The sequence below is a fragment of the Callithrix jacchus genome, chromosome 9 (genome assembly GCF_049354715.1).
Source record: "Callithrix jacchus isolate 240 chromosome 9, calJac240_pri, whole genome shotgun sequence".
Lineage (NCBI taxonomy): Eukaryota > Metazoa > Chordata > Mammalia > Primates > Cebidae > Callithrix > Callithrix jacchus.
Window position 1 is genome coordinate 107,978,773 of NC_133510.1, and position 17,700 is coordinate 107,996,472.

Sequence of the window (17,700 nt, forward strand, 5' to 3'; positions counted from 1 at the left end):
AGGTTTATAAGGTTATTAACTGTAGTATGGTTTATACAGAAAAAGGAGAGAAAATCTGAATATCCATAATTACAGATTGGTTAAGTAAAATTTGTTTTAGCTATACAATGGGAACTGCTAAAAAAAAAGATTTTTTTCCTTTGGTAAGTATATAGAATGCTACTTTTTGTGTGTGCTTTTAAAATTTTTATTTTATTGTGGTAAGAACATTTAACCTGAGCTCTACTCTCTTAACAAACTTTGAAGGGTAAAATATAGTATTGTTAACTCTAGGTGCAACGTTGTACAGAGGACCTCTAGAACTTATTCATCTTACATAATTGAAGGGCTTTTTTCCTTTTTTTAGGCAGAGTTTCACTCTTGTCACCCAGGCTGGAGTGCAATGGTGCAACCTCTGCTCACTGCAACCTCCACCTCCTGGGTTCAAGCAATTCTCCTGCCTCAGTCTCTGGAGTAGCTGGGATCACAGACACCTGCCACCATGCCCAGGCAATTTTTTGTATTTTCAGTAGAGATGGGTTTTCACCATGTTGGTCAGGCTGGTCTTGAACTCCTAACGTCAAGTGATCTACCTGCCCTGGCCTCCCAAAGTGCTGGGGTTACAGGCTTGAGCCACTTCACCTGGCCAATAATTGAAGCTTTATGCCCATTAAGTAGCAATATATACATATACACATACACAATAAGATATATCTACATATAATAATATGTATCTCTCAACATATACATATAAAACTACATGTTCTTTAATATACACATATATATGTAGAGACTACCCCTGGAATATCTGAGCCACTAACAGATAATAGAAAATTACATTGGTTGTCTCTGGGAGGTAAACTGGTTGGCTGGGGAATAAGGACGGGAGGGAGACATTTCACTATTTACCTCTTTGTATCTTTTGAATTTTGAAAACTTTACATGTATACCTACTTTTTCAAATAAAATCATTTTCAATGATTAAAACAAATGGCCACAGCCACATGACCATGTAGCTATGCCGAATGAAACTGTATTTTTTAAGTTCTGAAAGAAGAAATAGAAGAGTTGACAGGTAGCAGATTATACAATCTAGAATAATGACCAAGTTTTCTCCATGACTTATACACCTCAGAAAGTGTACCACATAATACAGTTACCTGCATATAACAGAAACCCAAGGAAGAAGTTTATTTTTCTTTGTACTTTACATAGTAAAGGCTCAGCCAGTGTTAACTTGGCTGCTATATGTTTTTCTTAAAAACCTATTGTAGCACTAAAAGATTCTTTGAGAACTAACTGAACTACTTCTTAAAAGTATTTTCTTGTTATCCATCTGGATATATTTTTACAGAGTTGCCACAATTACAGACGTTCTTTTACAGCTTTTCCCTCATCTTCCATCTTCACTGTATATATAGTGAATATATATATATATTTTTTGAGGCAGAGTCAAGCTCTGTTGCCCAGACTGGAGTGCAGTGGCATGATCTCAGCTCATTGCAACCTCTGCCTTTACAGTATTTTTGAAAATTAAATTCGAATACCTGCATAATATTTTTTTTGATGTCTCATAATTACTCTAAATAATTCCCTAATTGTTGGGCATTTGGCATTCTGCAAGAATTGAATTGGTTTGTGGCAAGTGGAGGGACTTCACTGATTGCACCATGCTTGCTTCTATTATGATCAAAGTTTTAAATTGTGGGATCTCCACACAATGTATTAGGTAGCCATTAATAATGAATATTTACTGATAGGAAAAGTCTATGAAATATGAGAAAAATGCCATATCATCTCATTTTTGTTTGCTATTTATAAATACATGTCACTTTTTTGAAGTACTGGATATAGGAGAGGAGGTGATTCTGCACCTGCCCTTCGTGGCCTTACCTGTGCAGGCTTGAGCACTAAGGTATTGCCTGCTGCCAAACATGCAGCGCTCTTCCACGCCAGCATCATCAGCGGGTAGTTCCAGGGAATAATAATGGCACAGACGCTGCAGTGGAAGAAATTCGACATGCTTAGTTGTTTCAAATAACACAACTCATGACTCACTCAGAGGCACTCTCCTTATCTTACCCGAGTGGTTCTTTCTTGGTGAAGGTCAGATTGCGATTTGGACGGGCTTGGTTGATTGGAATAGTAGAACCCTAAGGATAAGAAAAGTTGATACTTATTTTACTGATTTAAATAAGTAAATTTAATCTCAAAGGATCCATTTTCCATTTTGTCTCTCTTACTTTTTCTTGGCTGATATGAAAAGTGTTTGTTGATAAGAACTAGATCCATGCCAAAGAAGGAACAGCTATTTGTTTCTCAGGAGAACTATGAAACACAGTAGAATAAATGTAATTCTAATTTAGTCCATTCCCAATTGCTTGGCATGGCAGAGAATGTGAATTGCCTGCCTATTATCCACTCTCCCCTCTGTCCTTAGTAAAAGAATCCCTACATTAATAATGGGGACAGCAATATGCCCAGATCAAAGACTATGGTTCCCATCCTCCAGATTAGGGATGGTCAATGGAAGATACAAGCACAAAGCATTGGAAGGCGAATGCTATTTAAACTAGGCTAACTCAACTCTTTTATTCTTCCTTCCGTGTCTATTTCCTCCTTCTTCCTGTTCAGACTATTGCTGAAATGGCTGGCACTGCATTGGTCTTCTTGAGACCATGAGTCAACCTTGAGAGTGGAGGTCACATGGTACTAAAGATGGCCTGGCAAAGACAGAAAAAGAGTTTGCATCTCACATACTAGTCCTGGCTGCCTGTCTTTGGACTCCTTGAAAGTGAGAGAAAAATAATAGGATAAAAAATAGGATTAAATTGGCCATTATATGCAGCCAACTTAATCCTGACAGATTCACAATAGTATCCTCTAATGAAAGCTATTCATTTGCTTTGCCACAGAAAATATTATTGCTACTACTAATAGAGTGGACAATTTCTTAAAATACTTGTAGCCAGTTATGTTTTGGAATTAAGAATGTTTTGGACTTCAGAAATGTAATATAGTGCATATACCTTATATTATCTACTACCCCAGCAAGATTTGGGTAAGATTTCTCAAGATTATGGGAAATTCCCAAGATTTGGGAAATCTTACCCAAATCTTTCTGGGGTAGTAGATAATATAAGGTATTTGTGTTTGAATTCCCATAATCAAACACACTAGTATTTATTCACTGAAACATTAGAATATTCACTCTTGGTGATGTAAATAAATATTATTAATAGATTATGTTCATTCAGGTCAGAGTTTGGCATCAAATGAATTTGAAACAATCAAACAATTTTTGGGTTTCAGAGCTATCTGGATTTCATAACTGGGGATAAGAGATGGATCTGAACTGTGATTAGTGAATATCAATATATGCATGACTTTGTGGGTGAACCACAATGAAAACTTCATTTTTGTGCAAACCTGCTGTGTTGCAGACTTGACTAATCCTGTAGCATACAAATACTTATTTCCAATCCTCAAAACATAACTTGCAAAGTATGTATTATTGTGACCATTTTAGAGAGGAAGAAAGTAAGGTTCGGAGAGAGAAAATAACTTTAACAACATCAGCTGATACATGCCAACGCTGAGACTTGGACTCAGGTCTATCTGACTGTACATTAACGTTGGTGTCAGCAACGTACCCAGATGAAATAGGATGTTTCTCAGTCTCCTTAGCAGATAGAGTTGGCCACAGAGGGATATAAGCAAAAGGTACTGGCAAGTAAGAATGCTTTATAAATTCCTTTTACCACTCCTGCTTCCTCACTTTCTTCTTTTTGCAGCTGGGAAGGTGGTTCCAATGACTGGTACCGCAGTGATTATCATGAGTCTTTGGGGAACACGCATACTGCAGTTTGCTACAGGTCCTACCTTTCCCTTCTGTACCCCCAGTGCTGGAGCTAGTATTGCTGCCATTTATCACCCATGTTTGCTATTATTATCTTATAGTAAAAGGAAAATGAAATATTTATTTATTGTTCCTATGTCTTTATCAAAATTTTTCTTTGAAAAAATTTTTTTTGTTGTTTTTTTGTTTTTTTTGGCCAGGCACGGTGGCTCATGCCTGAAATCCCAGCACTTTGGGAGGCTGAGGCAGGCGAATCACTTGAGGTCAGGAATTTGAGACCAGCCTGGCCAACATGGTGAAACCCCACCTCTACTAAAAATACAAAAATTAGCAGAGTGTGGTGGTGGGCACCTGTAATCCCAGCTACTTGGGAGGCTGAGGCAGGAGAATCACTTGAACCCAGGAGGTGGAGGTTGCAGTGACCTGAGATGGTATCACTGCACTCTAGCCTGAGTGAGTGACAGATCAAGACTCCATCTCAAAGAAAAAAAAACATTTTTTTTGAAATTTATTTCTCTTAGGACACATGTTCAAAGACAAAGTTTTTCTCATACTCAGTCTGCTTCCAACATCTACAGTAGCTCTCTGGCCAATGTAGGTATTTGAATTTGTAAACCCTACATGATACTAAGTTTTCTCCAAAATGTCTAGAAAACTATTCAACACCCTCAGGAGATATTATAGTAAAGTGCAAAGAATATCATTAGACTTTAGATTCAGAAAATCTTGCGTTCAAATCTGGTTATATGGATTACTTGCTGTGAATTATAGGAAAGGCATCCATGTCCTCAAGCCTCTGTTTCTTCACATGCAATAAGGGGATAAGAGCTATCCATTTACTTCCCGTAGATGTTATAACCATTGCCAGGGTCTGAAAGTGTCCCCCAAAATTCATGTGCTGGGAACGTGTCCCAGTGCAACAGTGTTGGGAGGTAGGGCCATAATAGGCGGTGTTTAGGTCATGAGGGGTCCACCTTAATGGATGGATCAACGCTGCTATAAAAAGGGTTTGCAGGGGCCGGGTGCGGTGGCTCACACTTGTAATCCCAGCACTTTGGGAGGCCAAGATGGGTGAATCAATTGAAGACCAGCCTGGCCAACATGGTGAAACCCCATCTCTACTAAAAGTACAAAAATTAGCCAGGCATGGTGGTGAGTGCCTGTAATCCCAGCTACTCAGGAGGCTGAGGCAGGAGAATTGCTTGAACCAGGAGGTGGAGGTTGCAGTGAGCTGAGATGGCACAATTGCATTCCATCCTGAGAGACAATAGTGAGACTCTGTCTCAAAAGTTAAAAAAAATTAAAATTAAAATTAAAAAATGGGCTTGCAGGAGTGGGTTCAGTCTCTTCTACTCTTCTGCCAGGTAAGGACACAATGTTCCTCTATTTCAGAGGATGTAGCAACAAGGCACCATCTTAAAACTAGAGGCCAAACCTGCTGGCACCTTTATCTTAGACTTCCCAGCCTCCAGAACTGTGAGAGAATAACTTTCTGTTCTTTATAAATTCCTTAGTCTTGGGTATTCTGTTATAGCAGCATAAAATGGACCAAGGCAACCCTGTTATGTTGGTGTAAAAAAAGAGGATCTTTCATAAAAAGAGGATCTGACACAGTGCCTGGTATAAACTAATCAATGTTAGTCTCTTTTTCTTTCAGAACAAATAACATTTGTGCTTACCTGGATTTTGTCGCACCAGCCAGCAAAATATCTAAATGTTTGCACAGACATTCCAATGTGAGTCTTCAGAGCCAAGGTATAGACAGCCCCTGAATCAAGGGCTTCAATGGTCGCCAGCTCTTCTTGGTTCTCTTCCAGTAGGTCTGCAAGTCTGTGTAGTCAGTGAAAGAAATTAACTCAACAAGTACTGATTGAGCTTCTGTTACATAGAATGCAGTATCCTAAGGATGGAGAATTCAGAGGTAAACACATATGGATCAGATCTCTGCCCTTATGGAGATCATGGTCCAGTAGGGAAGAAAGCAGTAAACAAATAATTTCATAAATCATTTGTTTCAAGAATTACAAAGGAGAAGCAGCAGGTATTAAGTGTGTACAACTTGCCTCAAATATGTGTAAGAAGTAGAACAATGACTGAGTCATGGTAAAACAAGGAGATCGATGATAGAAAACAGTGGGGATGTGGACAGTTCATGGATATACAGGGAGATACTGGAGTGCAACCCACACCTTTTGAGAACACATGAACGTTTGAGGATTTCGGGTTGACACAAAAATATTTCTAATACTAACTAAAGAGATAAGATAGAAACATACAGAATGAATTACAAATACCATGACAGATTTCTGTTTGGTGTTCAGTTTATGGGAAAGTAAGTGCAGGACTGTATAATGACTATGATATTGTAAAAATTCATCTTTTGTGTTCAACTTCTCTTATTTGTTTTTCTTCTGTATTTGTAGTGGTTCTCTGAGCTGTTCCTTTGGAGCCACTGTAGAGTGCAGCTTGAAATCCCCCCCCCACAATCTTTCTTCCAGATCTTGCTTGTATTAGTTCATTCTCACACTGCTAATAAAGACAGACCTGAGACTAGGTAATTTGTAAAGGAAATAGGTTTAATTGACTCACACATCCACAGGGCTAGGGAGGCCTTAGGATCATGGCGGAAGGCAAAGGAGGAGCAAAGGCATGTCTTACATGGTGGCAGGCAAGAGAACATGTGCAGCAGAACTGCCCTTTATAAAACCATCAGATCTCGTGAGACTTACTTTCACAAGAACAGCACAGGAAAGACTTGCCCTCATGATTTAATTACCTCCCACTTGGTCCCTCCCATGATACAGGGGAATTATGGGAGCTACAATTCAAGATGAGATTTGGGTGGGGACACAGCCAAATCATATCATTGCTCTAAGAGATCTTTTGATCTAGGTCAGATATTTACTTTAGGTAAACAGCAAATGGAATTTATGATTGAATCTAATTACTCCTTATATCCTTAGTTACTGATTTATAATATTCTTCTCAGTCCTTATTATTTTTCTTACTTGTTCCTACTCCTTACACATCAAGTTGATCTAAAATTTGTTTTTTTTGTTTTGTTTGTTTGGTTTTTTTTTTTTTTTTGAGACGGAGTTTCGCTCGTTACCCAGGCTGGAGTGCAATGACGCGATCTTGGCTCACCGCAACCTCCGCCTCCTGGCTTCAGGCAATTCTCCTGCCTCAGCCCCCTGAGTAGCTGGGATTACAGGCACGCACTACCATGCCCAGCTAATTTTTTGTATTTTTAGTAGAGACGGGGTTTCACCATGTTGACCAGGATGGTCTCAATCTATTGACCTCGTGATCCACCCGCCTTGGCCTCCCAATAAAATTTGTTTTTTATAACAACGGAGTGCTAGATATTCTCCACTTGCCACTCTCTGTATCCACTCTCCACCCTGCTATGTGACCTTGATCCTGGTGAATGACCTTTACAGACTACATCACCTGGCTCCCTTGCTCTCACATTGGGCTTGGCCAATGAGAGGCCACTGGGAGGTACCCGCAGGAGATTGGTGCACTGAAGGAAAAAGTTGTCAGGGAATTGGATTCTCTGGGTCCCTCACTGATAGGCTGTGGTTCAGAAGCTCCCATGTCCCTCCACTGGAGAGTGGTTTTCTCCTATAGATGCAGATCTTGCCAGATTCCAGTAACAGCTCCTTCCTCTGTCCCTTCAGACCTTAAAGGCATAGCAGCTTCCCCCTGCTGCCTGGATGCTTCATTATCCTTTATTGGATTCCCTTGACCTTGCCCACATCTTTGTAAATAGTTCTTTATTAAACTTCTTTTCCAGCTGAGACCCTGCCTGATGCAAGTGTACTAACATAATCACGACTCACATATATGGGATTTAATATGAGTCAAGTAACAGAAGACATATTTCATATTAGATACATACTAGAATGTTTTGCAGGAATTTTTAAAAGCTTGGCAATGTAAGCCAATATCCAAAGGTTGTAGACTTGTTTTCTTTTTCTTTTTTTGAGACAGAGTCATGCTGTCTCTCCCAGGCTGGAGTGCAGTGGTGGAATCTTGGCTCACTGCAACCTCCACCTCCCAGGTTCAAGCAATTCTCCTGCCTCAGCCTCCCAAGTAGCTGGGACTATAGGCACATGCTACCACTCCTGCCTGTAATCCCAGCATTTTGGGAGGCTGTGGCAGGCAGATCATCCGAGGTTAGGAGTTTGAGCCTGGCCAACATAGTGAAACCCTGTCTCTACTAGACTTGCTTTCCAAAAAAAAAAAATACCTGTACATCAGTCTTCCTCTTTCTCTTGCATTCATTCTTCCCCATTCGCCATTTTCAAAAGCATCTTTTGCTGCTGCTACTGCTTTATCAACATCCGCCAAAGAAGCATAGGATACTTTGCATATTATCTATTTCAAGGTAAGTAAAAATAGGCCACATGAGAGATATGAAAATGTGGTTCTTGGAATTAATATTGTATTAATAGAAAAAAATAGGGTATTACTGATAAAATATAATATGGTGAAAAATGAGTATATCCAGTGCTATGGTAAAGAAAAAGAACAGTTTTAATATGAAAATTGTGAAACAGAAATTTAGTACCTCTCATGTCATACTACTTTATGGAAGAACATATTTAGCTGAATTTCTTGCCATGAGTCTTCAAAGTCTGAAAATTTTTTTCACATATAGCTCTATGCAGATGAGTGCCTCTGATTTGTATACGTAAAGCTACCTAAGTTCATCGTAAATGTTCTATAAAATAGGTTACTACGGTTCATAGCAGCTGGTACCAGAATTGAGTCATTGAAAGAAAAGCATGAAGTCCATTTGTGTGAAGTGCTTAGAGGCAGAGCGAGAGAATAATCGAGCTTCTTAAGACTGCCTGTTTTACCACAGTGTATAAACTAAAAATCCATGACCAGTGATCACTACACACACTGAAGAATTACTCACAGATCCATCCGTTGGGTTGATAGTGTCGTAAGTCTTTCCATCGTCTGCATCTGTGAACTGTCCATTTATGAAACACTGGTATGGCATTTTTACTGTCATTTCATTGACTTCCTTTGAAACCTGAGAGAATTATATCAATAGATTCAGTAGATTTCCGTGTTTAACTATTTGATGTTAAACAGCAATAAAGAAGCATATTCACTCATGCAGAGAGAGAAATCAATGGAATTCTAGTTCCGACTGTACAGAAGATATGTATATGTGAGATTTGGCCCTCAAGATGCTTGCCTTGGCCAGGAGGTTAGAAGCTGTGATGACAGAAGTGCTCTAGGCCAGGCTTTACAGAGATCTCAGATTTTCTTTCCTACGCAGATGAAAGGTAACTCACAAGACCTCTAGATAATGGAAACACCACCATCTAGTGGCAGCATTGGTGGAGCGCAGCTATTGCTTTCACTAAAATCCTTGAAAACGCTTGTCAATAAGTTTCCTTTTACACTGGTGCCATTTTAAGTTTGCTTTCCTTAAGTTCCTCCTGGTTTTCACTTTTTGTCTATTACACATGTGTTGCCTAAATTGTACTCTCTGCCAGTGGCTGGAAAGAAAATTTAAGTTAGTCAATGAACTTTGATGAGGATCAGTTGTTTTCAACAGTGCGATGGGGATAATGATACTGGCTTTATAGTTATTGTGAGGAAAAACTGAAGTAATATGTCAATACAAAGTATTAAAAGGAAATTTAATTATTAAAAAAATTATTTCATCTAGAGGAATTGTCAATGCTTTAAAAAGAAACAAAAAATAGGAAGAAGGTCTCTTGCCTTTTCCCACAGAGTGCTCATGATCTATGAGCTATTTCCGTTGTGTTTATGTAGAATATAATGAAGGAAATTTTATGGGAATTAATGTGCTCAGTCCCTGCAAACAGTCCACTTTTCTAATATTATCATTCTGGGAATATGCTGAATGTCTTACATGTAGCACCTAATTTGATTCTCCTAACAATTCTCTGAGGTAGATAGATATTATCATTATATAATATAATATATTATTATATAACATTATTATTACCCTATAATATATGAATCAAGTAACAGAAGACATGTTTCATATTACATGCATACTAGAATGTTTTGTAGGTAATAATAATAATTACCCAATCTGTAGGGTAATAACAATAATAATAATAATAATATCCACCACAGAGAATTGTTGAAAGAATCAAATTTTATACCCTATAAATAGCGTAATAATAATGGACGAAATAATAATAATGGAGGGTAATAATAGGAGCAAACTGTGGCATAGGGAAGTTAAGTAACTTGCCCAAGATCACACAGCTAGTAAGTCATGCTACTTGGATTCAAACCTAGGTTGGTCTGACTCCAAAATTCATGTTCTTAACCAGATGATGCTAAACTGCTTTCCAGATTTTCCGAATTCTTGTTAAAAACAAATGGGTGAGAAGAACTTCTGGGACAGTAAAGTAAGGACCTCTGAAAATCTATTCCTTCATAAAAGCAATGAGAACACTAGAAAATATTGTTAAAATCACGTCTCTCAGAACTCTGGAAATTAACCAAAGGCTTGCAATAATCCATTTCAAGAAGAATAGTTGAATCACAGTAAGAAAAGTGAGCTTTATGGTCTATTAAATGCCCTATTTCCATCTTTCTCAAAAGCTCTGCAATAGTCTTGAAAAACCAACATCATTGCAGCTATGGTAGCTGTGAAAACCAGCAGCCTAGTAGCCACTGATGGCAATGAAATGTGTCTGGAGCTCTCCACAAGCCTCATCCCCAAAGAACTGTTACTATTTGGCCTTCCTGGAAGCTCCCTGAAAAGCTCCAGTCTGAGAGATTTTCTGTTGTTAGAGGCAGGGTCTCACAATGTTGCCCAGGCTGATTGTAGTGGCTATTCACAGGTGTGATCAAGTGCATCACAGCCTCAAACTCCTGGACTCAAGTGATCCTCCTGTCTCAGCCTCCTGAGTAGCTGGGACTACAAGCACATGCTACCATCCCTGGCTTGGGCTTCTGTTTATTTGTTCTGACTCAGAGCTTGTTATGCACAAACAACCCTGTTCCTGGGTCATTTGTCAAAAACAATTAGTGGCAATTATTTAATAATGCAGCTGCCCACAGCAGTGGTACTAACTGAGACTAACAAATGGCTGACCAAATAATTTAAGAGGAACAACTGGGAATGAGATATACATAGGAGGCATTGAAAAGCTCTGACATATTCCTGGGAATCCAGAAGGCCAATACACATGCAGGGCTTGTGCACATGCCCAAGAAGGACCTCAGAAGGCCCTTATCTCTTAACTCTGGATGACCTTGAGGCTCTATGCAGGCAGGAAGTGTGAAGTCGAAGGCAGAGTTGTCAACTGCCTGTTGGAGCACACACTGAAGGTGTATCCCAGCACATGCACACACACAGCCCCCTCGCAAAGGCTGGGTGGCTTATTGATTCAAGGTGTCTAAGAAAATCTATGCCCGATCGTTGGATGACCATTAAGGTAACCAAAAAGAGACTTCAGCAGTGGCAAGCAATAAAAAATGCAGACTTTATAGAATTATCAAGAAAGTAATTGAACAACAACAACAAAAAAGCAGTAGCAGCAACAGCAACAAATATTGTAAAGGGAGATGGTGTGAAGGTCTGCTTTCCAGAGGTACCTCAGTCTATTATTTTAAATGACCACCTTTCAGCAAAAGATTACAAGATGTGCAAAGAAACAGAAAGTATGGCCTACACACAGGTGGAAAAAGCAGCTAATAGAAACCATCACTGGAGAAGCCTAGACTTTGGATTTGCTAAAGAAAGATTTTCAATAAGCTTTTGTAAGTATGTTCAATGAACTAAAGAAAACCATGTCTAAAGAATTAAAGGAAAGTAAGAGAATAACATCCTGCCAAATAGAGAATATCAATGAAGAGATAAAAATTATTTTAAAAAGAACCAAATAAAAATACTGAAGTTGAAATGTGCAATAACTGAAATAAAAAATTCACTAGAGGGACACAACAGCAGATTCAAGCAGGTGAAAAAAGCCTGAACAACAGGAAGGAATAAGAATAAAGAAAAATGAACAAAGCCTCAGAGACTTGTGGGATATGATCACGTATACCAACATATGCATAAAAGGAGAACCAGAAAGAGAAGAGAGGGAGAAGGAGAGGAAAAATATTTGAAGAAAGAATGGCTGAAAATTTCCTAAATTTGATGAAAAACATTAACTTGCACATTGCAAGAATGCACAATCTAAGAAGCTCAACAAATTCTGATGGGAAAACTCAAAGGCTCCACACCTAGACACATCATAACAAATAATCAAAAGACAAAGAAGAAATCTCAAAAGCAGCAAGGAACTCATCATACAAAAGAGTCCTTAATAAAATTAACAGTTGACTTATCATCAGAAACCATGGAGGCTGGAAGGCAATATGATGAAATATTTAAAACGATAAAAGAAAAATACCATCCAAAAATTCTATGCCCAACAAAAACATCCTTCAAAAATGAGGGAGAAATTAAAACATTCCCAAGTGAACAAAAACTGAAAATTGATTGCTAGCATACCTGGCCTAAAAAATACTGAGAAGAATCTTTCAAGTTCAAATGAAAAGACACTAGACGGTTAACTTGAATACATGCAAAGAAATAAAGAGATCTGGTAAAGGTAACTACATAGGTAAATATAAACATTGGTACAAATATATTTTTAACTCTATCTCATTAAAAATACAACTTCATAAAGCAATAATTATAAAACTGTTGATGGGCTCATGATGTTTAAAAATGTAATTTGTATGGCAATAATAGCACAAATTAGGGGAGTTCATAACAACTATGTTACAGCAAAGCTTTCCTATACTATCGATATTAAGTTGGTATTCATCTGAACCAGACTGTTTTAAGCAAAAATGTTAGTTATAATCCTCAAGGCATCCACTAAGAAAATAGCTTAAAAATATAGTAAAATAAAAAATAAGAGATTAAAAAGACATACTAGACATATTTAACACAAAAGACAGCAGTGAAGGAGAAATAGAGGAACAAAAAGGTGTCAGATAAGACGTATAGAAAGCATAAGTGGTAAAAGAGCATAGATAAATTAGACTTCATCAAAATTAAAACCTGGTGTGTGTCAAAGCTCACTCACGAAAGTTTCCAGCAAATTTACAGAATGAGAGAAAATATTTGCAAATCTTATATCTGATAAGGATCTAGTATCCAAAATATGCAAAGGACCCTTAGGACTCAGCAATAAAAAGACATGCCAGTTTAAAAAAGGACAAAGGATTTGAAAGAACAGACATTTCTCCAAAGAAGAAATACAAATGGCCAATGAGTATATGACAAGATGCCCAGCATCACTAGGCATTAGGGAATACAAATCAAAACCTCAGTGAGATCCTGCTTCACACCCACTAGGACAGCTAAAAGAGAAAAAACAGACGAGAGCAAATATTGGCGAGGATATGGAGAAGTTGAAACCCTCATACATTGGTGGGATCATATAATGGTGTAGCCACTTTGGAAAGCAGTTTGGCAGTTACTCAAAAAAGTTAAACATAGAGTTGCCATATGACTCATCAGTTCCACTCTTAGGTATATACCCAAGAGACTTGAAAACATATGTTCATACAGAAACTTATATATGAATTTTCATAATGTTATTCATAATAGCCAAAAAGTAGAAAGAACCCAAATGTACACCAACTGATGAGTGGATAAACAAACTGTGGTATATTTGTACAATAGAATATTATTTGGCCAGAAAAAGGAATGAAATGATGATACAACATGGATGAATCTTGAACACATTATGCTAAGAGAAAGAAGCCAGAAACAAAAAGCCACATGTTATTTTCTATTTATATGAAATCTCTAAAATAGGCAAATTCATAGAGACAGAAAAGAGATTAATGTTTTCTAGGAACTATCATGCTATCCAATTTTGGAACATTTTTTGTACGAGGTAGGCCTGAAACAGTAAAGAATGACTGCCAATGGGTACAGGGCCTCTTTTTGGGATGATGAAAATGTTCCAAAATTGGATGGTAGGACAGTTGCACAACTCTATGAATAAACTGAAAACCACTCAAAATATACATTTTAAAAGGTGGGTTGGGCCAGGCATGGTGGCTAACACCTCTAATCCCAGCACTTTGGGAGGCCAGGGTGGGCGGATCACCTGAGGTTGGGAGTTTGAGACCAGCCTGACCAACATGAAGAAACTCCATCTCTACTAAAAATACAAAATTAGCCAGGCATGGTGGCACATGTCTGTAGTCCCAGCTACTCAGGAGCCTGTGGCAGGAGAATCACTCGAACCCGGGAGGCAGAGGTTGTGGTGAGTCAAGACTGCACCATTGCACTCCAGCCTGGGCAACAAGAGTAAAACTCTATCCAAAAAATTAAGGGTGAATTTTATGGCATCTGAATTAGATCTCAGTAAAGCTGTTATTTTATTTTTTATTTTTGAGACAGAGTTTCGCTCTTGTTACCCCGGCTGGAGTGCAATGGCGTGATCTCGGCTCACCACAACCGCCACCTCCTGGGTTCAGGCAATTCTCCTGCCTCAGACTCCTGAGTAGCTGGGATTACAGGCACGCACCACCATGCCCAGCTAATTTTTTGTATTTTTTCAGTAGAGACGGGGTTTCACCGTGTTGACCAGGATGGTCTCAATCTCTTGACCTCGTGATCCACCCGCCTCGGCCTCCCAAAATGCTGGGATTACAGGGGTGAGCCACTGCACCCGGCCAAGCTGTTATTTTTTAAAGGTTATAAATATAAAAACCAAAGGGCAATAGGCACGGCTTCTTTTATACTGTATGGATCTCATTGATTTCGTGTTGTAACATCAAGGAAAGGCTTACGTAATCTACAACCAGCTCCGCCTCTTGATCTTCTCCTCTCAGTTTCCTCACGACCTTTTGGATAAAGTCTTCAAACTTGGTGGCCATATAGACATCTTCATTCTGCAACTGAAGCCCACCACATTTCTGTCTGATCTCTTCCACCAGCCTTAAAGTAAGAATCAGCTTTGCATTACTTAGATTTTAAAAGGGGTTAGCAAGACTGTGTTATTTGCATTTGTCAAGTTGTTTTGAGGTAAGACATCACGTGCCTATTTATATCCTATGAGATCTTCTGTGGTACTCATCAGAGAAATTGATAAGACTAGGGGCAAGAAATTATAAATATATCTTGAAGGACAGTGGCAGTTTTTAAAAACTTTATCCATGACTAAAAACAAAAGAAATCAAGGCAAAAATATTTTAATTACTTATAAGCAAGATAGCAAGGAGCATAGAAAGTCAACTCCTTTCCTTGCATATATACTCAAGGAATAAGAAACAAAGACACTTCCTAACTGTAAAGATTATAAGAGATGAATGTCATATTGTAGAATATTTTCTCTAAATTACATAGACATTTGTTTGTATTACATAGTTAACATAGGCACCAGCTGGAACTATGCAGTAGGTCAATATAATTTTTGAAGTCTTTCCAGTCCTTTGGTTTTCACTGTTAGTTTGTCAAATTACAGCTGTTATCTGACATTTCTTGAGTAGCAATAGCATACGAGGTACAGTGTGGCAAGTCCACCATGGTCGTCGTTCAATCATTTATTCTCTAAAACAAATGATACCTTTATAATCAAAATAATAATATCCGATGATTATGGTAAGTTGGACATTCAAACAGAAAATGAGTAATTCCTGCAGAAGTATCTTCCTAGCAAAAAGAAAACAAAGTGCTAATAATACAGTACGGAGGCCAGGTGTGATGGCTCATGCCTGTAATCCCAGCCACTAGAAAGGCTAAGATGAATGGATGGCTGGCCCAAGAGTGCAAGGCTGCTAGTGCAAGTGAGCTGTGATCATACCACTGCACTCCAGCCTAGGTGACAGTGATACGCTATTTGTAATAACAGTCACCATAATGTAGTATTAAAATCTTAAGCTAATTAGAAGTTTCTGGGAACTCATGAATCACAGCTCTGAGAAATCTATAATTTGAGGAACCAAAACTCTTGACTTTTGAAAACACTCTTGAAATGATTGTTTTGATGGCCCGGGCGCGGTGGCTCAAGCCTGTAATCCCAGCACTTTGGGAGGCCAAGGCGGGTGGATCAAGAGATCGAGACCATCCTGGTCAACATGGTGAAACCCCGTCTCTACTAAAAATACAAAAAATTAGCTGGGCATGGTGGTGCATGCCTGTAATCCCAGCTACTCAGGAGGCTGAGGCAGGAGAATTGCCTGAACCCAAGTGAGCCGAGATCGCGCCATTGCACTCCAGCCTGGGTAACAAGAGCGAAACTCCATCTCAAACAAACAAACAAACAAAAAAGAAATGATTGTTTTGATTTCTGGAATAAAACCTCCATGAATAAAGGGACCTTGTCTAGTTTACATTCTATATCCTCAGTGCTAAAACTGTTCTTGACATGTAGTAAATGTTCAATCAATGTTGTTAAGTGAGTAAAGAGAGAGAATATATATCAGGAACACTGCTTTGTCAATATGAAGGATTTTGTCAAGAGGAGGAAGATTTTTATCTTATTTAATTAGTGAATGGCCACAATGTAGCTTGGGATCAAATCCTCTTAGCTTCTATTTGCTGTACCCACCATCAAGGGACTGCACAGCCCCTTGTGAGCTCCCAGCTGTCTCATTATCCCAGTAACTCAAAGAAAAAAACTTCTGCAAGATGCTGCACCAGTAGGATCCTGGTCCACTTTTCTTGCCATAAAGGAGGTTTTCTGGGACTCCAGCCCTTTCAACTTGCTCTAAACCTCTGTGGAGAAATTCTGACTATAGGGTGATTACACTTGTCCTTGCAAATAGCCTGTTAACCCTCATTCTAGATCTATCTTACTGGGCGGGGGGAAGAAAAAAAGATTTTGGGGAAAGCATAGTTAATATCAGGTATCAGATCTTATTCAGATAATATTCTGGATCAGGCTCCATAGGAAATTCTCTGTTAGCATTCTCACCCAGAGCTTCTCAATTCTGATGTCATACTGGAGGAAAATTAGCTAAGAAAATGGGAGGACAAATTTTTAAAAGATGCAAACAGTTCTAAAGGTTGCTTTTTCAGGTATACAGAAGATAGTTAGCAACAAAGAGAACTGAACAGATAGATATGTCTGCTTGACCATGGAAACAACAATAAAAAGATGAAGAATAGAGATGTGCCGTAGACAGGTATGATAGGGAAATCAAATCCGGAACAAAGAATGTAAATTTCACTGTCAAATCCAAAGTCAAAATTCCTAGTGAGGAAATCCCTAGTGAGTCATAAGGTCGTGGTTTTACCTAGCAACATCCATTGAGCTTGCTCCAGATTTAAAGAAGTCTGTTGAGTCTTCAATAACAGGGACATTGCTTAAAATCCCAGCCCAGATGACCTACACAAAAAGGAAACTTTTGTAAGGAAAGTGCCACATAGAACAGTGTGGCAGGGGCTGGCTAGCTCTTCACCAAACCAATTTCCTCTTCACCTTGTATGCACAGATTGACCACATTTCTCAGCATCTCTCCAAGTTAGATGCAGCCAATGAACAGGAGTGGAAGTAACCTGCACCACCCCAGTCCTGGCCCATGAAGACCTCCTCCACACCATTCTACACGCTCCTTTGCCCTTCTGGCTGTCTGGAATGGAGATGTCCCCCAGGGAGACCTTGAAAATAATAGAAACTGGGTCCTTGAATGGGTTTACCCCTAACCCTCCTGCCAACCTGGAAGCCTTGGATGACATATGTGAAAAATCAATTTGTATGTACTGTGTTTGAGCATATGAATTTCCTCTTGCAGCTAGTACAAAAAAAAGAGGAAATAAAGTTCTGATCCCACTACTTTGAGGACTGATGGTACCAGTTACAAACATGCTTCAGTTTTCCAAGGTAACAGTA

The 17,700-nt window shown here is 38.8% G+C and overlaps 1 protein-coding gene across 2 annotated transcripts in view; it reads right to left on the reverse strand.

Moving 5' to 3' along the window:
- The window catches only part of ALDH1L2 (aldehyde dehydrogenase 1 family member L2), a 63,494-nt gene that overhangs the window by 20,542 nt on the left and 25,252 nt on the right, over positions 1-17,700 (reverse strand). For both annotated transcript variants that reach the window (XM_035257453.3, XM_078337165.1), the window contains 7 exons: positions 17,105-17,196; positions 14,657-14,804; positions 8,766-8,885; positions 8,091-8,218; positions 5,518-5,668; positions 2,062-2,132; positions 1,873-1,978 (listed from right to left, as the gene is read on the reverse strand). In XM_035257453.3, the coding sequence (XP_035113344.2) occupies positions 1,873-1,978; positions 2,062-2,132; positions 5,518-5,668; positions 8,091-8,218; positions 8,766-8,885; positions 14,657-14,804; positions 17,105-17,196 (816 nt within the window). The remainder of the gene's footprint in view (positions 1-1,872; positions 1,979-2,061; positions 2,133-5,517; positions 5,669-8,090; positions 8,219-8,765; positions 8,886-14,656; positions 14,805-17,104; positions 17,197-17,700) is intronic.